Source organism: Panthera onca, chromosome A1, assembly GCF_046562875.1.
Source record: "Panthera onca isolate mPanOnc1 chromosome A1, mPanOnc1 haplotype 2, whole genome shotgun sequence".
Taxonomy (NCBI): Eukaryota; Metazoa; Chordata; class Mammalia; order Carnivora; family Felidae; genus Panthera; species Panthera onca.
This window is the reverse complement of record NC_138339.1, coordinates 155,540,587-155,565,193: the sequence shown is the minus strand read 5'-3', so window position 1 is coordinate 155,565,193 and position 24,607 is coordinate 155,540,587. Positions and strand designations below refer to the sequence as shown.

At 36.7% G+C, this 24,607-nt stretch overlaps 1 protein-coding gene across 1 annotated transcript; it reads right to left on the bottom strand.

Moving 5' to 3' along the window:
* Positions 1-1,879: 1,879 nt before the first annotated feature.
* LOC132680238 (olfactory receptor 2T29-like) lies at positions 1,880-2,824 on the bottom strand. Its single transcript, XM_060634024.3, has one exon. The coding sequence runs from the start codon at positions 2,822-2,824 to the stop codon at positions 1,880-1,882; it is 945 nt and encodes a 314-aa protein (XP_060490007.3).
* Positions 2,825-24,607: the final 21,783 nt, after the last annotated feature.

Sequence of the window (24,607 nt, the reverse complement as noted above, 5' to 3'; positions counted from 1 at the left end):
TATTGATTGTGTCAAGAGAAAAAGGAAATGTCCACTTTTGAAAGCACCTAATTCACAAGTTGTCACAGCTAATTGGAAACTGGTATGTAAGCAATCAAGTTTGTGGTTTTAAGGAACAGATTCAACAAAGCCCTGTTTATCCCCTAAAGCCTCTAATTACACTTAGAATCATCTATTCCACTTAGATCAACACTATTAAGCTCATCGTCCTCACACACCTGGTCTCCATATTTCCTGTATTTCTCCTCTCCAATTCATTCTCTGATTTAACTTTTCAAAAATCCAACTCTCATCATTTTCTGATAATTTGTGAATACCTGGGTCACAAAAGGGCAAGAACTGAGGCTATAAATTGAACCCAGAAAGGAGGTGTCATTGGAACATTTCTTTCCTGCTTGGTCAACCATCTGAACTTTGCTTATAGTGTTCCTTTTCTGTGACATCATGTCCTTGAGCAAGACCCGTGGTTCCAGCCTCCTGTACTCATATGAAGGTAATAGCTAGTCATCATTCAACACTGAGCTCTAGGGTCTTTTTCAGCCTCTTTGGCCAAACTCATAAGTCGTAGGTAGAAGTAGTGTGTTCATATGAGTTGTACCCTTTCCATATATGCCTCAAAAAATTTTATGTTGGGGCGCCTGGGTGGCTCTGTTGGTTAAGTGTCCGACTTCTGCTCAGGTCATGATCTCATGGTTTGTGAGTTCAAGCCCTATGTTGGGCTCTGTGCTGACAGCTCATAGCCTGGCACCTGCTTCAGATTCTGTGTCTCCCTCTCTCTCTGACCCTCCTCTGCTCACACTCTGCTCTCTCTCCCTCAAAAATAAATAAAAATTTAAAAATATTTTTAAAATATGTATTTTTTTTATTTTTTATTACAACTATTGACACAAACTGCACTTATAGATCAAATTCCTTAGGGACAGCAGATATTTGTTATTTATATGTGAAATACACTTAGCTACTAGCTATTTTTTATTATAAAATAGCATAAGATGTGTTTTTTTAATAAATGAAGGATTGAATGTTTGATGGGCTTTCTCTGCTTGTTTGAATAAGAAGTTACATACTTCAGGTGTCAGCTCTGATATTACCTTATGCTGGAGAGCTTCCCTAAGCCCTTCTTCTTGGTGTTAATAATTTTTTCCCACAATCCCTTCTACCCCAATGTATTAATGATTTCAGAGAGGTAAAAGGCATTAAATATCTTCATATTTGGAACCTAAAGAACAAAACTTCCCTAATTAAATGCAGGCCAACAAATTGATTGTTGCAGTAATGACCAGCCATGATAACATGAGCATGATTTCCAAGATTTATCACTTACACAGCCACCATGCACCAAGGACAACTTTTGAAACAGACAAAAGTCTGATAGTTTATGTTTTATTATTAAGTAATTTTTAAGTTACAGAAAATTAATATGAATAATAGTAATAGTACAATTATTATGAATTTTAATAATAGTACAATAAACAATTAACATAACTTTTGCTTAGATTCTCTTAACATTATACCCCATTTTGTTTAGCACCTCTCTCTCTATCTCTCTCTTTCTCACCAGTTCTACATATTATGGTCTTTGTTTATAAATATTTTATTATATATTTCATAAGAATATGAGCATTTCCCACAGAGTCACAGTGCAGTTATCAACTTCAGAAAAATATAACATGTATACAATACCATTGTGCAAATATTTTGAATGCAGAAATGTAAAAATGAAGAGCTTTCTGGTACAGGGAAACAATTCCTGTGAAAGGGATAAATAGATGACAACAAATCATGCTATAATAATCTGAGGAATAACATTGGCATAGGATCCTACAGTTTTAATTTGTAGAGTGCAGGAAAAAACATTAGTACAAATATTTCCTACTTTTTAGTTTTCTGAAAGACAAATCCCACATTTTTTTAGTGCCTTTGTAACATCCTTATTCCTAAGACTATAAATTAAAGGGTTTAGAACAGGAGTGAGTATGGTGTAAAAGACAGATACAATCATGTCATTCTCAGGGGTGTGGTAGGAATTGGGGAGCATGTAGGTATAAATGGCAGCCCCATAGAAGAGGATGACAACAGTCATGTGGGAAGAACAAGTAGCAAAGGCCTTTTTCCGCCCCTCTGCTGACTTCATCCTGTGGATGGTGAAGAGGATGAAAGAATAGGAGCTTGAAATGACTGTCACAGGAATGAGGAGCATGAGAACGCAACATAAGTACATAAGTGTCTCATAGATGGAAGTGTCTGAGCAGGAAAGCTTCATTACAGCAGGGACTTCACAGAAGAAATGATGGATCTCTCGGGATCTGCAGAAGGGGAAGGTCATGGTGACAGGAGTGAGTATAAATCCATCCACAGATCCCAGAAACCAGCAGGAAGACACCAAGATGAGGCATACCCTATGGTTCATGAGGATAGGATAATGGAGTGGATGGCAGATGGCCACATAGCGGTCATAGGCCATGGCAGCTAGAAGGAAAAATTCTGAACCTACCAGTGTCAAATAGAGAAACATCTGCATCCCACATTCAGGGGCTGAGATCTTATTCACACCCATAACCTGGTCCATGAGCATCTTGGGCACAGTGACAGAAATGTACATCACATCCATGAGAGACAACTGAGTGATAAAAAAGTACATGGGGTTATGAAGGTGAACATCATAGTGTATCAAAAGGATCAGCATGGTGTTTCCAGTCAAGGCCATCAGGAAAACCACAAAAATGACCACACAAAGCAGAGCTGGGTGCTTGGATTGACTGAAGAGTCCCACTAGGTCAAAATCTGATCGTATAGTATGGTTGGCAACCCAAGTGTTTTCCATTGGATTTCACCTGGATCACCAAGGAGAAATATGGAGTTAATGGATGATTCATGTGATATCATTACCTGAAATAAATGTTTCAGTAAGTTTGTGTGTGTATGTTTACACATGGAAAACCAGTGTGCTAATAAGGGGAAGTTTCAAGGACTTGGAAGTTTTAGGATTATAAATTACCTATAATTGAATAAATTTACTGAAATCTAAGAATTCAGATCTGAAAATCAAAAATATTGGTATTTTATAATTCCACTATTGGGTGTACATTTCCCCAAAGAAAACAAAAATTATAATTCAAAAAGATATATGCATCTCTATGTTTATTTTAGTTTTTCTCAAATTTCCATATGAACTTTATTTTTTCAAGTTTTAATTTAAATTCCAGTTAGTTAACATACAGTGTAATATTAGTTTTAGATATGCAATATACTGATTCAACTCTTTCATAGACCATCCGGTACTCATCAGAATTGTACAACAAGAAATCCTTTTGATCTGGACTTTTATTGGAATGTTCTGATTACTGAGTCAATGTCTTTATTAGTAATCATTCTGTTAAAATATTCTATTTCTTTTTTTAAGTTTTTTTTAAATTTAAATCCATGTTAGTTAACATATAGTGTAATAATAATTTTAGGAATAGAATTGAGTAATTCATCACTTATATATAGCACCCAGTGCTCATTCCAAAAAGTTCAGTTAATATATGTTGTAATATTAGTTTTGGTGTAAAATGTAGTGATTCCACCTACATAAACACATAAAGATTATTATATCAAGAGTATTCCTTAATCCCCATCACCTATTGTAACCATAAGTTTGTTCTCAATATTTAGGAGTATGTTTCTTGGTTTCTCTCTTTTTTCCCTTTTATCAATTGTTTTATTTATTAAATTCCACATATTATTGAAATAACATTGTATTTTTATTTCTCTGACTGACTTGTTTTGCTTAGCATAATACTCTCTACTTCCATCCATGTCATTTCAAATGGCATGATGTCATTCTTTTTTATGGCTGAGTAATATTCCGTTGTATATTTTTTATATCCACTCCTATGCTTATTACAGCATTATTTACAAGAGCCAAGATATGGAAACAGCTTAATTGTCCATTGAAAGATTAATGGATACAGATTGAGGTGTGTGTGTGTGTGTGTGTGTGTGTGTGTGTGTGTGTATGCACAATGGAATATTATCCAGCCACATAATCCATAAGATCATGCCCTTTGTGACAACATGGATGTGCATAGATGGTATCATGCTAAGTGAAGTAAGTCCGACTGAGAAAGACATATACATGACTTCACTCCCATATGTGGAATTTAATAACACAAATGAATGAACAAACAAAAAGCAAAATCAGACCTATAAATACAGAGACATAAATGATGGTTGCCAGAGAAGAAATTGATAGAGCATGACAAAATGGGTGAAGAAGAATTCCAATTATGGAACAAATAAGTCACAGGAAAGATGGCACAGTATAAGGAATATAGTCAATGACATTGTATGTTTTCTTTTATTTTTGTATTTGTTTTCTTCATCCATTTTAATTTAATTTATTTTTTTTAATTTGAGTATAGTTGGCAATGTTCCATTAGTTACAATTGTACAACTTAATAGTCTAAAAAGTTTATACATTATGCTATCTTCACCACACTTACACCTACCATCTGTCCCATTACATTGCTGTTAAAATATCATTTACCATATTCTTTATGCTCTTCTTTTTATCCCTGTGACTTATCATCCCACACTAGGTGGTCCATACCTCCATCTCCCCTTCACTCATTTTTCCCTGTCTTTATCACCCTGATACTGTTTGGTGACAGATGGTAGCTACACATTTTGTGAGCATCACATAACTTTTATCCTGATTGAATCACTATGTTGTACACCTGAAACTATTGAAACATTATGTGTCAAGTATATGCTAATAAAAAAATTAAAGTATATTGGTAACTTATAATAAGATTTCCACAATTAAAGCTTTTGAGTTTAATTGAACAGTGTTGTTTTGTCAATGACTATAGAAATCTGTATAACCCCTGCCCTATATAAAAACAAAAAGAGAATCATTTAAAAAAGAATAAAACCCCTTATTTCCAAAGTTTTTTTGTTATGGAAGTCAGAATGGAATCAACCTTTCCTGTTTAAGGATTCACTGAATCTAAAAAACTCTTAGAGATACATTCCATATAATAAATATTTATAAAGCAACTGAAGCAAAATTTGGGGAATATTCATAGCAAAAGTTTGAATCCCCTTTGTCTGAATAATCAGGCAAGTAGTGATACTCTGTGCTTGTGTGGGGTAAGCCATGCATCAACAGGAACGGATGGGGTCTTCACCAATGGCCAAATCCTAAGACATCATAGGAACATCAATTTAGGAGGTAACACTTTGAGTCTGGACTATGACTGTGGGTCCAGATATATATATACATATATATATATATATAATATATATATATACACATATATAAATATATATATATGTATATATATATATATTATATATATATATATATATACATATATATATTTCTTATTTTAATTCAGGTTAAACAAATATTTATGGGGAATCTTACCTTAATTTTGTCTAGTATGTCTAGTATGTTCATCTCCAACTTCATGCACTTAAAACTCCTACCATTTGTTCTTAATTTAAGGGGGAAGATCTAGCATTTAGAAGGTCATTGTCATTTACAAGTCTTTAGTTGTTTCCACAAGCATCATCTACTTTATTGTCTATAGCAACAAATTTTTCATGGAAACTGAGATGTAGAGTGGAAAACCAAACAACATCGAGTTGCTTGTGACTCCAATTCATTTCCCTCTTTATCTGGCTACCCAAATCCTACATCTGTGTTAAATGCTAAAAGCAAAAGAAAAATTGCATTGGTTACATTGAAGGAGGGTAAAGCCCATCTATTCAGGCAAAAATACTGCATGTGTGTGTGTATGTGATTTAAAATGGAATCTTAAAATAGCACAAAATAAGAACAATGAAAGTATAGTATATCTGTCCTTTCTGAAAAAAATCAGTAATAACGTACTTATTCTCTTATGAATATTAAACATTTGCAACTTTTTAATTTCTGACATGTTAAATGTTAAATTTGAAAAATCCCTATCAATAACAACAACAAAAAAAGAAATACTGGCTCTTCTCTCTAAGAAGAGTTTGGAAGCGATTATGATATTTCAGGAATAATCTCCAACTTTGAAAACATTTTGTACTCTTGTAATTATTCAAAAAACCTATTAAAATATTCAAATTATTAACTGTACCTAGTTCTGGGGTGCTAGAGCAGTAGAAAACACTGAAAATTAATTTGATGCCTTAGTGTAATTATCCAACAAATCTGGTACACATTGCACATCAAAATACAGTCTGTCAAATTCTATACCTACTAGCAGAAGAAAGTGCAAAATTAAAAACAGCCTGATAAAAGCAAAACATACCTTCTTTCTTAATCAATATTTCACCAAAGTGAAATAAATCTTTACTGCAATTTGGTAAATGAGAGTGACTGATCAAGCCACACTGAACAGCCCACCTGGCACACCAGATAGTCAATGGAATGCTTTCTGTACCATATAAGGTAATTGGCCTCCCTGTTTATTCTTATTTTTCTGTATCCAATTTGTTGAGTTTAATATAAACACAACAGTGTATTATTTAATTTGCAGAGTTATTAATAGTGGTGGTAAAATAACATCAAATCTTTATTTGAAGCTGACCACATTCCAGAAATTGTTCTATTGCTTTACCATATTTTATCTTCCCCAAGAGTCAATGAGGTACTTCCTCATCTGATTTTCTCCTTTTATAAATTCAATAATTCAGATTCCCAGGGCATCTGCCTAACATCACATAATTTACCTGCAGGAGGACTTGTGTCTCAACTCAGATGTTGGGGCCCAGAGCCTATAATGCTGCCTTAATTCTCTAGAACACTATCTCCCCTCCAGTCTGCAAGTTGCATATGATCTCTCTTTGTAAGTTTCATCTAAGAAACATAAATATGATAGAGACATTGGTTTCAGTTTTTTAACTACCAGAAAAAATTCTCACTCAAAGTAAAATCAGTCTCATTTCTTCTGCAAAAATTTCAACTTTAAGAAAAAAAAAAAAACATTATCCAATAATATAGGAGGGATGTGTACTCTTTTGTCCCTACATAATGGAAATAAAAAAAAAAAAACTGTTTCCTAACATGTTGCAGTAAATTACATTAAACATTCAATCAAAAAAGGGCAATTAAGAGTACATTTATCTTGACGAGCTCTGAGAAATGTATATAAATGTTGAAACATTATATTGTACAAGGGAACCTAATATAACACTGTACGTTAATTATACTTGAATTTAAAAAACACATTTGTGGGGCACCTGGGTTGCTCAGTTGGATAAGTGTCTGACTCTTGGCTTCGACTCAGGTCATGATCTCATGATTCGTGAGTGCAAGCCCGGCATCGGGCTCTGTGCTAACAGTGTGTAGCCTGTTTGGGATTCTCTCTCCCCTTCTCTCTTCCCCTGCCCCACTTACTCTCTCTCTCAAAATAAATAAACTTTAAAAAAATATTTCAAAACTGAAATGAACATTTGCTTTTCTATATAAAAACAGACGATAGGAGAAAAGTTAAGAAAAAAATATCCAAGAATTAATATATGCATTACAAGGATAACAAGTCAAAAACAATAATTACCTTTGCTCCTGCAGTTCTTTCTTTATGGTTGAACTCAGCATTAGATGCTGCTGCAACCCTTATCCATAAAAGTATTGGAGTGTGGCCATGGTGAACTGTATGAAGATAACCAGGAAAGTGACATCATTCTGGTTTTACTATGCCCATCATGGGAGTTGATGAACTTTGACTATTGATAAATTCCTTCTGGGGCTTTGAAGAAGAATGCAATTAAGAGACCTAAAAACGACAACAAAAAGGAATAGGTATCTGTGTTGCACTGTTCTGGGTCTCTCCTCATGTCTTTTTAAAATCTATTATTATTATTATTATTATTATTAATTAAACTGGAAATCTTAACCAATATAACAATGTCTCAAATTTCAACATCATCAATAATCTCTTATCTGTGAAATAGATGTCACTTTATATGTGGCCTTAGCCTTATTCACATTAAAAATATTTTTATATTGTATATATCTCTCCTTATTTAATTTCAGCAGTGTTGTGTGAGTTGTTACAGTTCCCTTATCTTTCACTGATGGAGCTTCTGAAACTCATTAATGAAATGGTGTGTCAATCTCTTTGGTTAAGTTTATTCTTAGGTATTTTGCTATTTTTGGTGCTATTGTAAATGAAATTATTGTCTTAATTTCTCTTTTAGTTACTTCATTAGTAGTTTATAGAAATGCAACATATTTATGCATATTGAGTTTGTGTCCTGTGATGTTACTCAGTTTATTTAGCAGTTCTAGTAGTTTTTTTATGGAGTTTTTAGAGTTTTCTGTATAGAATATCATGTCATCTGCAATAGTGAAAAATTATCTTCTTCCTTACCAATTTGGATGTCTTTTATTTCTTTTTGTTGTCAGATTTCTGTGGCTGGGACTTCCAGCACTATGCTGAATAAAACTGATGAGAGTGGGCTTCTTTGCCTTGTTCCTGATCTTAGGTGAAAAGCCCTAAGTTCTTCACCACTAAGTATTAAATTGGCTGTGGAGTTTTCATATATAACTTTTATTATGTTAACCTATGTTCCCTCTAGATTAATTTGTTGAGTGTTTTTTTGTTTGTTTTTGGTTGTTTGTTTGTTTTTTACTATGAATGGATGTTGTACTTTGTCAAATGCTTTTTTGGAGTCAATGGAAATGATCATACAGTTTTTACCTTTTCTCTTGTTGATTGATGTATCACATTGATTGATTTGCAAATATTGAACCACATCTTTGTAGAGAGGTTTTGCATCTATGTTCTTCAAGGATATTGACCACTATTCTTTCTTTCTTCTTTTTTCTTTCTTTCTTTCTTTCTTTCTTTCTTTCTTTCTTTCTTCTCTCTTTCTTCTTTCTCTCTTTATCTTCTTCCTTTCTTTCCTTTTTCTTAATGTTTTATCTGGGTTGGTATCTGTGTGGTACTGGCCTTATAGAATGAATTTTGAATCTCCTTATTCTAATTTTTGGAGTAATTTGAGAATAATTGGTATTAACTCTTCTGTAAACATTTGGTAGAATTCACCTTTGAAGTCATCTGGTTCTGGACTTCTGTTTGTTAGGAGTATTTTGATTACTGATTCAACTTCCTTGCTGGTAATGGGTCTGTTCAAATTTTCTCTTTCGTCTTTATTTAGGTTTTGGAGGTTGGGCGTTTATAGGAATTTATCCATTTCTGCTATATTTTCAAATTATTTGGCATGTAATTATTCATACTGCCATCTTATTATCCTTTGTATTCGTGTGATGTTGGTTGTCCTTTCTCTTTCTTTTTTTTCTTTCCAAGATTATATTTAAATTCAAGTTAGTTAACACATAGCGTAGTATTGATTTCAAGAACAGAATTTAGTGATTCATCACTTACATATAACACCCAGTGCTCATCACAAGTGTCCTCTTTAATGCCCATCACCATTTAGACCATCCCCCCACCAACCTTCCCTCCAGCACCCCCTCAGTTTGTTCTCTACAGTTAAAAGTCTCTTATAGTTTGTCTCCCTTTCTGTTTTTATTTTATTTTATTTTTCTTTCCTTTCCCTATGTTCACCTGATTTGTTTATTAAATTCCACATATGAGTGAACTCATGTGGTATTGGTCTTTCTCTGACTGACTTATTTAGCTTACCGTAATACTCTGTAGCTCCATCCATGTCATTGCAAGTGGCAACATTTTATTCCCTTTTATGGATGAGTAATATTACATTGAATATGTACACCACTTCTTTATCCATAGACCAGATGATGGGCTGTTTCCATAATTTGGCTATGGTAGATAATGCTGTTATAAACATTGGGGAGTATGTACCCTTTGCCTTAGAATTTTTTGTATTCTTTGGGTAAATAGTAGTGCCATTGCTGGATTGTATGGTAGTTATGTTTTTTACTTTTTCAGGACCTTTTTGATTGGCTTCACCAGCTTGCATTCCCACCAACAGTGCAAGAGGGTTCCTTTTTCTCCTCACCTTCCCCAACATTTATTTTTTTGTGTTGTTATTTTAGCCATTCTGATATATTTGAGGTGATATCTCATTGTAGTTTTGATTTGTATTTCCCTGATGATGAGTGATGTTGAGCATCTTTTCATGTTTTTTATTGGCCATCCGTACGTCTTCTTTGGAAAAATGTCTATTTTTACCTTTGGGTAATGGGATTATTTATTTTTTTGGATGTTGTGTTTTGTAAGTTCTTTATATATTTTGGATATATCAGATTAGTCATTTGCAAATATCTTCTCCAGTTCTGTAAGTTGGCTTTTAGTTTTGTTGATTATTTCCTTGCTGAGCAGGAGGTTTTTGTTATTGTTGTTGTTCGTTTTTGTTTTTGTTTTTTTTATTTTTATTTTTCAACGTTTTTTATTTATTTTTGGGACAGAGAGAGACAGAGCATGAACGGGGGAGGGGCAGAGAGAGAGGGAGACACAGAATCGGAAACAGGCTCCAGGCTCCGAGCCATCAGCCCAGAGCCCGACGCGGGGCTCGAACTCACCGACCGCGAGATCATGACCTGGCTGAAGTCGGACACTTAACCGACTGCACCACCCAGGCGCCCCTGTTTTTGTTTTTTTAATGAAGTCCCAGTAACTTATTTTTGCTGTTTTCTTTGCCTAAAGAGACATATCTAGAAATAAGCTGCTACTGCTGGTGTCAAAGAAGTTACAGCCTGTGATCTCCTCTAGGATTTTATGGTTTCATGTCTCCATTTAGGTATTCTATCAATTTTAAATATATTTTCGTGTATGATGTAAGAAAGTGTTCCCATTTCATTCTTTTGCATATTACTGTCCAGTTGTCCCAACACCATTTGTTAAAGAGATTATCTTTTTTCTGTTGGGTATTCTTTCCTGTTTTGTCAAAAACTAATTGATCACATAGTTGCGGGTTCACTTTGAGTTTTCTATTCTTTTTAATGCCAGTACCATGCTGTTTTGATCACTACAACTTTGTAATATAACTTGAAGTCTGAAATGATGATACCTGCAACTTTGCTTTTCTTTTTCAAGATTGCTTTGGGTATTTGGGATCTTTTGTGGTTCCACACAAATTTTAGGATTGTTTATTGTAGCTGTGTGGAAAATGTAGTTGGTATTACAATCGGGATTGCATTAAATCTGTAGATTGCTTTGGGTGGTATAGACATTTTAACAATATTTTTCCTTCTAATCCATGAGCGTGGAATGTTTTTTTTTTTTCCATTTCTTTGTATCACCTTATTTTCTTTCATTAGTGTTTTATAATTTTCAGAGAACAAGATTTTCAACTCTTTAGTTAGATTTGCCCCAAGGTATATTTTCTTTTTTTTTTCTTTCTTTCTTTCTTTTTCTTTCTTTCTTTCTTTCTTTCTTTCTTTCTTTCTTTCTTTTTTGTGAAACTTTAAAGGGTATTGATTGCTTAATTTATTTTTCTGCTACTTCATTATTGTTGTGTAGAAATACAACATATTTCTGTATGTTGATTTTGTATCCTATGGCTTTACTGAATTCATGTATCTGTTCTAGCATTTTTTCGATGAGTCTTTCAGATATTCTATATAGATTATCATGTAGTCTGCAAATAGTGAAAGGTTGAATATTTGTGTGCCAATTTGGATGCATTTTATTTCTTTTTCTTGTCTGATTCTTGTGACTAAGACTTCCATTACTATGTTAAATAACAGTGGTGAGGGGCGCCTGGGAGGCGCAGTCAGTTAAGCGTCCGACTTCAGCCAGGTCACGATCTCGCGGTCCGTGAGTTCGAGCCCCGCGTCAGGCTCTGGGCTGATGGCTCGGAGCCTGGAGCCTGTTTCCGATTCTGTGTCTCCCTCTCTCTCTGCCCCTCCCCCGTTCATGCTCTGTCTCTCTCTGTCCCAAAAATAAATAAAAAACGTTGAAAAAAAAAAAAAATAACAGTGGTGAGAGTGGACATCCTTGTCTTGTTCCTGACCATGGAGTAAATGCTCTCAGTTTCTCCCTTTGGACATGATATTAGTTGTGGCCTTTATTATGTTGAAGTATTCCTACATTGTTGAGTGGTCTTATCATGAATTAATGTTGTACTTTGTCAATTACTTTTTCTGCATCTATGGTAAATGATCATATAATTCTTATCCTGTCTTTTATTAATGTGGTGTATTACACTGATTGGTTTGCAAATATTGAACCACACTTACACCACAGGAATTAATCCCATTTAGTCATGGTAAATGATTCTTTTAATGTATTGTATGATTCAGTTTGCCAGTGTTTTGTCGAGAATTTTTGCATCCATGTTCATCAGGCATTTTGACCTGTAGTCCTTTGTATTTATTTGGTTTTGTTATCATAGTAATGCTGGCCACATACAATGATTTTGGAAGCTTTACTTTTTTCCCCTAATATTTGGCAAAGTTTGAGAAGAATAGATATTAACTCTCTTTTAACATTTGGTAGAATCCGCCTGTGAAGCCATCTGGTCTTGGACGTTTTTTGGTTTGGAGAATTTTTGTTTGTTTGTTTCTGTTTTTTAATTGTTGATTCATTTTCTTTACTGGTTATCAATCTGTTCAAGTTTTCTATTTCTTCCTGTTAATGATTTGCTAGTTTATATCTTTCTAGAAATTTATCCATTTCTTCCAGGTTGTCTAATTCTTTCTCATAATATTCTCTTACACTTATATTTCTGTGTTATTGGCTGTTATTTTACTCTCTCATTTGTCGTTGTATTTATTTATTTTTTTCTGTCTTTTTTTTTTGATATGCCTGGCTACCAGTTATCAATTTTATTATTATTTTTTATAGAACCATCTCTTGGTGTCTCTGATATGTTCTATTGTGTTCTTAGTTTCTATATCATTTATTTTTGCTCTAATCTTTATGATTCTCCTTCTGCTGGCTTTAGGCTCCATTTGTTGACTTTTTGTAGCTTCCTTCAGTATAAGCTTAGGTAGTTTATTTGAGATTTTTCTTGAGGTAGACCTGTATTGCTCTACACTTCCTTCTTAAGACCACTTTTGCTGTATCTCAAAGATTTTTGACATTTGTGTTTTGACATCTGTTTTCATTTTTTTTTATTTCTTTTTTGATCTCCATGTTGACCCACCCATTGTGTAGCATGTTGCTTAACTTCCATGTATTTGTGCTCTTTTCAAATTTTTTTTTCTTGTGGTTGCTCCATGTTTCATAAAATTGTGGTAAAAAAATGTGCATGGTATGATCTCAATCATTTTGTACTTCCTGAGGCCTTATTTGCTGTCTATTCTAGAGAATGTCCCATGTGCACTTGAAAACATGCATTCTGCTCTTTTAGGGTGGAATGTCCTGAGTATATATGTTAAGTCCATGTGGTCCACTTTGTCATTCAAACCCAATGTTTCCTTCTTGATTTTCTGTTTAAATGATCTGTCCATCAATGTGCTTGAATTGTCAAAGTCCCTGTTTTTTCTTTTACTTTATTATTTTAATTGTTCTTTTATGTTTGTTATTGTGTTCTATATTTAGTTTCTCCCAGGTTAGTGCATAAATATTTATAATTGTTAAATATGCTGGTTGCATTTTTCCCCTTATTATGATATGGCACCCTTCTTCATCTCTTATTACAGTTTTAGTTTAGAGTCTAGCTTGCTGCATATAACTGTTGGTACTCCATCTTTCTGTTGACATTTGTTTACCTGATAAATGTTTCTGCATTCCCTCCTTTCAACGTGCAGGTGCCTTTAGTTCTAAAATGCATCTCTGGTAGTCAGCACATAGATGGGTCTTCTTTTCACATTCTTTCTGACAGGCTATGTCTTTACATTGTAGGGTTTAATCCTTTATGTTCTTTTTGAGAAGCCTGACTTGAGGTTTGTCAATTTTGTTTATTAAAACAAACAAACAAACAAACAACTCTTGGTTTCATTGATCTATTCTGCTGGGTTTTTTTTATTCCATATAGTTTATTTCTGCTCTGATCTTTATTATTTCTCTTCTTCTGCTGGGTTTGGGGTGTCTTTGCTGTTTTGCTTTTATTTCCTTTAGGTGTGCTGTTAGATTTTGTATTTGGGATTTTTCTTGTTTCTTGGGATACGCCTGGATTGCAATGTGTTTTCCTCTTAGGACTGCCTTCGCTGCATCCAAAGGGTTTGTGCTGTTGTATTTTCATTTTCATTTGTTTCCACATATATTTTAATTTCTTCTCTAATTGCCTGGATGACTCACTCATTCTTTAGTAGGATATGCTTTAACTTCCATGCTTTTGGATGTTTTCCAGACTTTTTCCTGTGGTTGATTTCAAGTTTCATAGCATTGTGGTCTGAAAGTGTGCATGGTATGATCTCAATACTTTTGTCTTTATTGAGGGCTGTTTTGTGACCCAGTATGTGATCTATCTTGGAGAATGTTCCATGTGCACTTGAGAAGAAAGTATATTCTGCTGCTTTGGGATGCAGAGTTCTAAATATATCTGTCAAGTACATCGGGCCCAATGTATCAATCAGGGCCATTGTTTCTTTACTGATTCTCTGTCTAGATGATATGTCCATTGCTGCCAGTTGGGTATTAAAAACCCCTGCAATTACCACATTATTATCATTAAGATTTCTTATGTTTGTGATTAATTGTTTTAAATATTGGGTTCTCCCGAATTCGGTGCATAGACATTTATAATTGTTAGCTCTTCCTGATGGATAGGTCCTGTAAGTATTATATAATGTCCTTCTTCATCTCTTATTACAACCTTTACTTTACTCCAGCTTTCTTATGACTTCCAGTAGCATGATAGATAGTTGAATATCCCCTCACTTTAATCTGAAATTGTCTTCAGGTCTGAAATGAGTCTCTTGTAGACAGCAAGTAGATGGGTCTTTTGTTTGTTTGTTTGTTTGTTTGTTTGTTTTTATCCATTCTGATACCCTATGTCAAGTTTCAGTAGATAGGTCTCCTACTACCCTTATGCTCTATCTTTGTATGTTAATGCCTGCTTATCCCTAGCTGCTTTCAGAATTCTGTCTTTATCCTTGTATTTTGCCAGTTTTACTATGATATGTCATGCAGAAGACGGATTCAAGTTACGTCTGAAGGAAGTTCTCTATGCCTCTTGGATTTCAATGCTGTTTTCCTTCCCCAGATCAGGGAAGTTCTCAGCTATGAGTTGTTCAAGTACACCTCAGTCTCTTTCTCTCTCTTCTTGTTCTTCCGAATTCATATGATATGGATATTGTCCCATTTGAGTGCATCACTTAGTACTCTAAATCTCGCCTCTTGATCCTGAATTTTTTATCTCTCTTTTTCTCAGAGTCCTCTTTTTTCCATAATTTTATTTTCTAATTCACCTATTCTCTCCTCTGCCTCTTCAATCTTTGCTATGGCTGCCTCCATTTTATTTTGCACATCATTTATAGCATTTTTTAGTTCCTCATGACCATTTCTTAGACCCTTGATCTCTGTAGCAATAGATTCTCTGCTGTCCTCTATGCTTTTTTTTCAAGCCCAGTGATTAATTTTATGACTGTTATTATAAATTCTTGTTCTGTTATATTGTTTAAATCATGTTTGATCTATTTGTTAGCTGTTGCTATTTCCTGGAGTTTCTTTTGAGGAGAATTCTTCCGTTTTGTCATTTTGTATAGTCCCTGTGATAGCTTCAAACTGCAAGGCACTTCCCCTGTGCTGTCCGGAGTAACTTGTGTTGGTGGGTGCAGCCGCAGTCAGACCTGGTGTCTGCCCCCAGCCCACTGCTGGGGCCACAGTCAGACTGGTGTGTACGTTATCTTCCCCTATCCGAGGGGCAGGACTCACTGTGGAGTGGTGTGGCCCATGTCTGGGCTATTTGCATACTGCCAGGCTTGTGGTGCTGCTACGGTGGGATCTGGCCAAGGGTGTATCAGCCAGGGTGAATCTGAAAGGTGCACAGGGGCGAGAGGGGCAGGCTTAGCTAGCTTTGCCATGGGTGGTCCCCTGCAGAAGGGGCCTTGCAGCACTGGGAAGGAGGCAGGCCCGTGGGAGGGATGGATCCACAGAAGCACAGCTCTGGGCTTTTGCGCAATGCAAGCAAGTTCGGTGAAGGGAACTGGTTCCCTTTGGAATTTCCTCTGGGGGATGGGAGAGGAAAATGCCTTTGCCTGCGCCTTTGTTCCCCTGTTGAGCTGAGCTCTGTCTTCTGGAGCTCAATAACTCTCCCTCCCAGCGTCCTCTCACCCTACACTCTACGAGAGCAGAGCTATTGACTTTTAACATTCCAGATGTTAAGTCCCGCTGGCTGTCAGAACTCATGCATTCTGGCCCCTCCATTTCTGCAAGCCAGACTTTGGGGGCTCTGCCTTGCCAGGCAGGCTGCCCCTCCACCACCCCGGCTCCCTCCCACCAGTCCCTATAGCATGCACCGCCTCTCCATTCTTCCTACCCTCTTCAGTGGGCCGCTTGTCTATGTGTGGCTCTGGTGAGTCCATTCTGCTAGTCTTCTGGTGGTTTTCTGGGTTATTTATGCAGATGTGGGTGGAATCTAAGCATTCAGCAGGACGAGTGAGCTTAGTCCTCCTATGCCACCATATTCCATGTTTTTTTACTTTTTCTTTCATTTGGGATAAATTTCTATGCTTTCACACTTTTTCTAAGTCTCTGCCTCATTCTGTGTGTTTGAACAAGCAATTGTGTTTATGCTCCTGAATGTAATGAGAAGAGGTCTTGTAGTTTGTAGGACTCTGTGCTTCAGGTAGTGTAAGTATGTGTGCTTTCTGGTGTGTGTTATGTGTGCTATGCTGTTTTGTTTTCGTTGTTCTATCTTCAGCCCAGTCATCTGCAGAGTCTTTCCTTGACTGCTCTGGGTAGCTTTTGGTCTTTGGCCTGAATGTAGTGAGTTTGAACTAAGTGTGCTCTGGTCTGCTTCTAAAACGAGACCTAATGCTAGTTCCAGAAGAATTGAGAACCCCTGCAGAACTCTCTGGTCAGGAGAGGTGATGTGGACAGGGTTTTGTGGTGGTATTTTGGGGGAGGGGCTGGTTGTGTTGGGACTGAGGCAAGCTTCTCTGAGAGAGGAAGTCCCTCAGAGTGCAGGGGCTTGTGACTTGGTACAAACAAGTTAGACAGCCACTGTTGATGCTACTTTGCTTCCTGCAGGTGGTTCTGTGTTCATATTGAAGGGTTGGGGAGGGAAATGGCAAATGTCATTTATTCCCAGGGAGAGATGTCTGTGAATGCTGCCTCTCAGGGATGTGTCCAAGAAAGAGGAATAATCTCCTCCCTGTGTACCCCAGTTGTTTTTCAGATCACTGTATCCAAGCTGTTTGCCCCTGGGGTTTTTTGCCTGCCTTCTCTCCAGGAGCACCACTGTGCCTTTGGGCTCTATCCTAACCATGCCTACTGATTTTTAAAATTCCAGGCTTTAAGACCCACTTATGATAAGAACTCATGAAATTTATTCCTTCATTTTCCAAGCAAATGACTTTGGGGAAACTTCCTCCTCATGCATTCCCCTTTTGCTCCTTTCTCTCTCACCTTGGCTACAGCCACAGCTCTCTCCCCCTCCACAACACTCAGGGTCTGTTTCACCCCCAATCCAGTTCTCATTACTTACTACATTCTTCGATATGGCTTTTTCTCTCCCTTCAGTTGTAGAGCTTTTCTGCCAGTTTTCAGGTCAATTTCTATGGTATTGTGGAAGATTTGATGGCTATATAGTTGTGTGTGTGACTTAAGACAAGACTACAGTTCTCCTAATCCACCACCATCTTCCCTCCTATTATTGTCTTACTATGAAATTCTTCTTTTAATTTTGGTGATTACTGTTGTATGTGTTTGGGTGCTAACATTTGAGTGCATAAATATTTAATGTGTTATATCTTCTTGGATTTTTTTTCCTTAAAATTATGGCATGTCTTTCTTTGTCTGTTTTTACACTCTTTGTTTTAAAGTTTATTTTGTACAATTTAAGTATTGCTACCCCAGCTTTCTTTTCCCTTCACTTTTTATGATAAATGGTATTCCACCCCTTCAGTTTCAATTTGTATATGTTTTCAGGTCCGAAACGAGTCTATTGTAGGCAGTGTGTAGATGGGTCTTGCTTTTTTATCTATTCTGACATCCCAAGTCTTTTGGTGGGAGCATTTAGTCCATTTACAAAGTAAGTATTGATACCTATGCACTTATTGTCATTTTGTTATTTGTTTCATTTTATTTTATTTTATTTTTTGTAGTTCTTTTCTATTCCTTTCTTCTCTTGCTATTTCTCATGGCTTGCTGACTTTCTTGATGGATGTACCTTGATTCCTTTCTCTTTATCCTTTGCATATGTATTACTGGATTTTGGTTTGTGGTTACCATTAAATATATAACATCTTATTCATATCACAGTCTTAAGTTGATATACACTTAAGTTTGAACATTCTAAAAGCACTCAATTTTTACTCTTCTCTCACTTACATTTTAGGTGTATGGTATCAGAGTATACGTCTTTCTATTCTGTGTATTCCATGATTTCTTTATATTGTGTGAATTCCTTGACTAATTTTTATGGATATATTTAATTTTACTGCTTATGTACTTTCTATTTTCTCATCTCTGCTTATGATCTTTCTTTTTAACTCAAAGAATCTCCTTTAACATTTCTTGAAAGGCTGGTTTATTGGTGATGATTTCCTTTAACATTTCTCTTTCTGGAATCTATTTATATCTCCTTTTTTTTCAGTGGTAGCTTTACTGGATGGAATTCTTTTGATTGCATAAATTTGTTTTTCTTTCAGCACTTTGTATATATCATGCCAGTCCCTTCTGGCATACATAGTTCATGCTGAAAAATCAGCTTATAGCTTTATAATGAGTCCATTTTATGTAACTCTTTAGAGTCATAAAAATTATCTCTTTAACTTTATTTTTGCTATTTCTATCACTAGGTGTCTTGCTGTTGACCTCCTTAGTTGGTAATTTGGGGTAGATCTTTGTGATTCCTACATCTGTATTTCTGTTTCCTTCCCCAGATTCACGAATGATTCAGCTGTTATTTATTCAAATACATTTTCTGCCTCCTTTTTATGTCCTCTGTCTCTTTATTATGCTGGATTATTTTGATGAGTTCCCTTAATCTATTCTCATTTTTTAAAATTATTGTTTTTTTTCTTTCTCTTGTTTGCCTTAATTGCTTTCATTACTCTGTCCTTTAGGTAACTGATATTTTTTATGTATCCTATTGTCTATTATTTATTCCATCTAGTATATTTTTAATTTATTTTATTCTGTGGTTCACCTCTGATCAGTTATTTTTTGTTTTCTATGTCTTTGTTGAGGGTCTTGGTGAGATCTTCCATTCTTTTCTGAAGTCAAGTGAGAATCATTATGACCATTACTTTAAATTCTCTATCAGGCATATTACATACCTTCTTTTTGTTTTGTTCTCTTGCTGTGTTTTTGCCCTGTTCTTTAATTTCTCTCTCTCCTTATTTTGTCTAACACCTTATGTTTGTCTCTTTGTGTTAGGAAAGTCAGCTATCTCTCCTTCTCTTGAAAATAGTGGTCTTATGAAGAAGTACTCCTCTGGTGCCCTGCAGTGAGATGTCCCTTGTTCACCACAACCTCATTATTCAGAGGTGTCTTTTATGTGCATTGTGTGTTGCAGCTAAGCCATGGCTGCTTTCTGTCCAGCCTTGTGCTATGACTCCTTTTGGCTGTTGTGAACGAGCTTTGTTTCCTGTGTAGTTAATGGCCCAGTCTGTGGATGCTTTGGGCTTGAGTGGAATGAAACTAGGCATTTTGCAGAGCTGAGGTATGCAGGGTACTCTGCAGGGTACTCTGTGTTATCTTTCCAAACTGTCATTGGTGGTTTTGGTCTGTCATCAAACCAGACATCTATCCCTGCTCACTGCTGGGGCCACAGTCAAATTTGTGCATTTGGTTATCTTCTCCTACTTCCAAGGTTGGGAGTCAATTTGGAGTGATGCTGGCCCCTTGTGGTGCAGCTTCTGCTCTCCTAATTTTGTGGTGAAGATTTGGATAGACTCCTGCTGAAGTTGATTAGAAGGGGTGGTCCACAAGAGAATGTGGGGTACAGAATGCATTGTTTTAGCTAGGTTTCTGATGGTCTGCTGTGGGAGGGAACCTGGAGCTGCTTTGTAACGGTTGTGCAGAGGGCGTGTGGGAGGGGACCTAGAGCTGTTTTGTAAAGGTCTTGCAGAGGGCGTGTGGGAGGTTCTGGACAATAGGATAGTGTTGGCGTGAGACATGTTGTTAGCTAGCTGGGTGGAGTGTGTTCATGCTGCACTGATTACTGCAGTTGTCCCTATCTTGGCTGGGGATTGGGGAAGGAAATGCCTTCTGCCAGATTTTTTTTTTTTAATTTAAATTCAAGTTATTTAATACACAGTGTAGTCTTGGAAAATTCTCCTAAAGATCCCTGCTCCTCCAGAACACATTCTGAGATAACTCTTTTTTCAGTATACTCCAGGCATTTTTAAACTGCTGCTTCTGTGCTGTATCTCAGTGGGGCTGTTTGTTATACTATCTCTGTAAGGGCAGGGACTCTTCTTCCTTTCATCTTTGGCTTTCCCAAAACCATGAACCCTGAATTTTAAAATTCAGGTGTCAAGACCCACTGATTATAAGAACTCATGAAAGTAAACCCCTCTGGCTCTCAAACAAAGAAATGCCGAAGCCAAAAGACTTTGAACCCCAGGATTATGGGAGGAAAGGGGCTGAATCGACCAGGAAGAAAATGGGACAACTTGAGAAAAGACAAGTGGGTGACTGCAAACTGGGGGAGATAAAATAGGCCGAATAGGCAAGGAGGGGAGGGGACATGTTGTTTTTATGTGCATTGTGTGTTGCAGCTAAGGGGATCCTTCTGCGGAGAGACAAAGGGAAGAGAAAGAACGGCTGGGGAAGTGTAGGACTTTACGAGGTAAGAGAAAAAAACCTCAGACTGGGACTGAGAGAGATTCTAACTATGCAGCTTTCTTCAGACTGGGGCTGGCTCCCTGTTCATGCAACTGGGAAGGAAAGGAACCAGCCCCGGGTTCAGTGGTAGATCAAGGGCACAGTCCACAGTGTAAGAAAGTGGTCCCATCCCTGGAGGCCTGTGGGACAAGATAGCCTGCCTGTGTCCATCACCCCTGGGGAGAGTGGCTAGGTCAAGGTCACAGTCCACAGGAGGATAAAGAGGTCCATTCCCTGGAAATCTGCGCAATAGAACAAAGCCTGCCTGCGTCTGGCGCATGCAGGCTTGGTGGTGAGGTCAGCAGTGCAGTCTACAGAAGGAAAAAGCGGTCCTCCCTGAAGTGCAGCAGCACAGACAAAGCCAGCCAGGACCACATACTGAGCCACACAGAAAGACATTTCCCCAGTTCCAGAGTGCACAGAGCGGGTCTTTGAATCCTAGCCAAGAGTTGGGCCAGGGGAGTAGGTGGAACAAGAAGGACTGCCACATCACACCACGGCACAGTGAGGACAACTTTAAAGGAGTCCAGCAGGGTGTGAAGAAGAGAAGAGGGGATCGCCATTCTCCCCCCCACCACCACCTCAGGGATCAGTCCTGGGGCCCAGGGTGGAGGTGGGACCAGCCTACATCAAACCATGCCCCTCCGTGGTGGGTAACTGTGTTTCTGCAGGAACCAGATAGATGCTGTGCAACCAGACGGTTCCATCATCCAGACAAGTGATAATGCATAGCCTGGATTAATTCCAGGAAAATTCTTGTTATTTAGATATATTCTCCCCTCCTATCTCTTCCCTCCTATAGGCTGGATACTCTGGTTGTTGGTTGGTTCAAGCAGACATATTTAATCCATCCCCTTGATACATGTTCTACATCTCCTACACTTACCTTTCTCTCTCTCTGTAATAATCAAGCCATATAGTTTCTTTGGGTAACTTTATCTTCATTTATTTTCCCTGCCTCCTTCCTTATTTTCTTTTCTCTCTCACTGGATTAAACCATTTAGTCTCTCTGCCCGGTCAATGTTTATCTCTTTGTCACCACCCTTGTCATTTCTCCCTTCATATGTGCTTTTCCATGAGCACAGCCTCCGCCCTATTCTTTACTTGTAACTGGTGTTTCTGGTTTCTTTTTAGTTTTTTTTTTTTGTTTTTTGTTTTTTTGTTTTTTTGGTTTTTTTTTTGTTTTAGCTTTTGGCTTTTGGACTGTTTTCGTGTGTGTGTGTGTGTGTGTGTGTGTGTGTGTATGTGTGTCCGTTTGTTTGTTATATTTGTCTGTGTGTATGCATGTCTCTGTTTCCTCCTTGTCTATGTCTGTTTGTTTACCTTTCCAGGGATACTTCAAGGAACAAATCAAAGCACACCTGGTGGAGGGTCCAACACATCACTATGAGTAGAGAAATAAAATAACCAAAGTCACAATAGACAGCAAGTAACACTCTCCAAAAAACACCTACTGAAGGGCCAGGCCCTGGATAGTGTGTGAACCCCCACCCCTTTAATATAACAGTGCTCACAGGTGAAGAGCTAATAACAAGCTTTTAAAACTAATAAGGGACAAAAAGCTAGCCAAAATGGCAAAACAGAAAAATTCCCCTCAAAAGAAATTCCAGGAAGAAGTGACAGCTAAAGAATTGATTAAAACACATATAAGTGATATAACTGAACAAGAATTTAGAATAATAGTCATAAGATTAATCACTTGGCTTGAAAAAGGCATAGAACACAGCAGCAAATCTATTACTGCAGAGATCAAGGAACTAAAAAATAGTCAAGATGAATTTAAAAAAATGCTATATATGAGGTGCAAAATAAAATGGAGGCAGCCATAGCATGGAAAAGAGGCAAAGGAGGAGAATAGGTGAATTAGAAAATAAAATTATGGAAAAAGAGGAAGCTGACAAAAAGAGAGATAAAAAAAATTCAGGATCAAGAGGGGAGATTTAGAGTACTAAGTGATGCAATCAAATGGAATTCCAGAAGAAGAGAGAGAGAAAGGGACTGAGGTGTACTTGAACAACTCATAGCTGAGAACTTCCCTGATCTGGGGAAGGAAAACAGCATTGAAATCCAAGAGGCATAGAGAACTTCCTTCAGACGTAACTTGAATCCGTCTTCTGCATGACATATCATAGTAAAACTGGCAAAATACAAGGATAAAGACAGAATTCTGAAAGCAGCTAGGGATAAGCAGGCATTAACATACAAAGATAGAGCATAAGGGTAGTAGGAGACCTATCTACTGAAACTTGACATAGGGTATCAGAATGGATAAAAACAAACAAACAAACAAACAAACAAACAAAAGACCCATCTACTTGCTGTCTACAAGAGACTCATTTCAGACCTGAAGACAATTTCAGATTAAAGTGAGGGGATATTCAACTATCTATCATGCTACTGGAAGTCATAAGAAAGCTGGAGTAAAGTAAAGGTTGTAATAAGAGATGAAGAAGGACATTATATAATACTTACAGGACCTATCCATCAGGAAGAGCTAACAATTATAAATGTCTATGCACCGAATTCGGGAGAACCCAATATTTAAAACAATTAATCACAAACATAAGAAATCTTAATGATAATAATGTGGTAATTGCAGGGGTTTTTAATACCCAACTGGCAGCAATGGACATATCATCTAGACAGAGAATCAGTAAAGAAACAATGGCCCTGATTGATACATTGGGCCCGATGTACTTGACAGATATATTTAGAACTCTGCATCCCAAAGCAGCAGAATATACTTTCTTCTCAAGTGCACATGGAACATTCTCCAAGATAGATCACATACTGGGTCACAAAACAGCCCTCAATAAAGACAAAAGTATTGAGATCATACCATGCACACTTTCAGACCACAATGCTATGAAACTTGAAATCAACCACAGGAAAAAGTCTGGAAAACATCCAAAAGCATGGAAGTTAAAGCATATCCTACTAAAGAATGAGTGAGTCATCCAGGCAATTAGAGAAGAAATTAAAATATATGTGGAAACAAATGAAAATGAAAATACAACAGCACAAACCCTTTGGATGCAGCGAAGGCAGTCCTAAGAGGAAAACACATTGCAATCCAGGCGTATCCCAAGAAACAAGAAAAATCCCAAATACAAAATCTAACAGCACACCTAAAGGAAATAAAAGCAAAACAGCAAAGACACCCCAAACCCAGCAGAAGAAGAGAAATAATAAAGATCAGAGCAGAAATAAACTATATGGAATAAAAAAAACCCAGCAGAATAGATCAATGAAACCAAGAGTTGTTTGTTTGTTTTTTGTTTTTTTTTAATAAACAAAATTGATAAACCTCTAGTCAGGCTTCTCAAAAAGAAACAAGAGAGGACCAAAATAGGTAAAATCACGAATGAAAATCGATTTATTAAAACCAATCCCTCAGAAATACAAGCAAATATCAAGGAACGCTATAAAAAAAAATATGTGCCAACAAACTGGACAACCTGGAGGAAATGGACAAACTCCTAAATACCCACACAACTCCAAAACTCAAACGGAAAGAAATAGAAAATTTGAACAGATCCAGAAGTAGTGAAGAAATTGAATCATTCATCAAAAACCTCCCAAGAAATAAGAGTCCTGGACCAGATGGCCTCTCTGGGGAATTCTACCAGACATTTAAAGCAGAGTTAATTCCTATCTTTCTCAAGCTGTTCCAAAAAATAGAAAGGGAAGGAAAATTCCAGACTCATTCTTTTTTTTTTTTAATTTTTTTTAAAGTTTTTTATTTATTTTTG

Excerpts from the sequence above, each read along its gene's own strand:
- LOC132680238 (XM_060634024.3), bottom strand. The coding sequence starts at position 2,824 with ATGGAAAACACTTGGGTTGCCAACCATACTATACGATCAGATTTTGAC.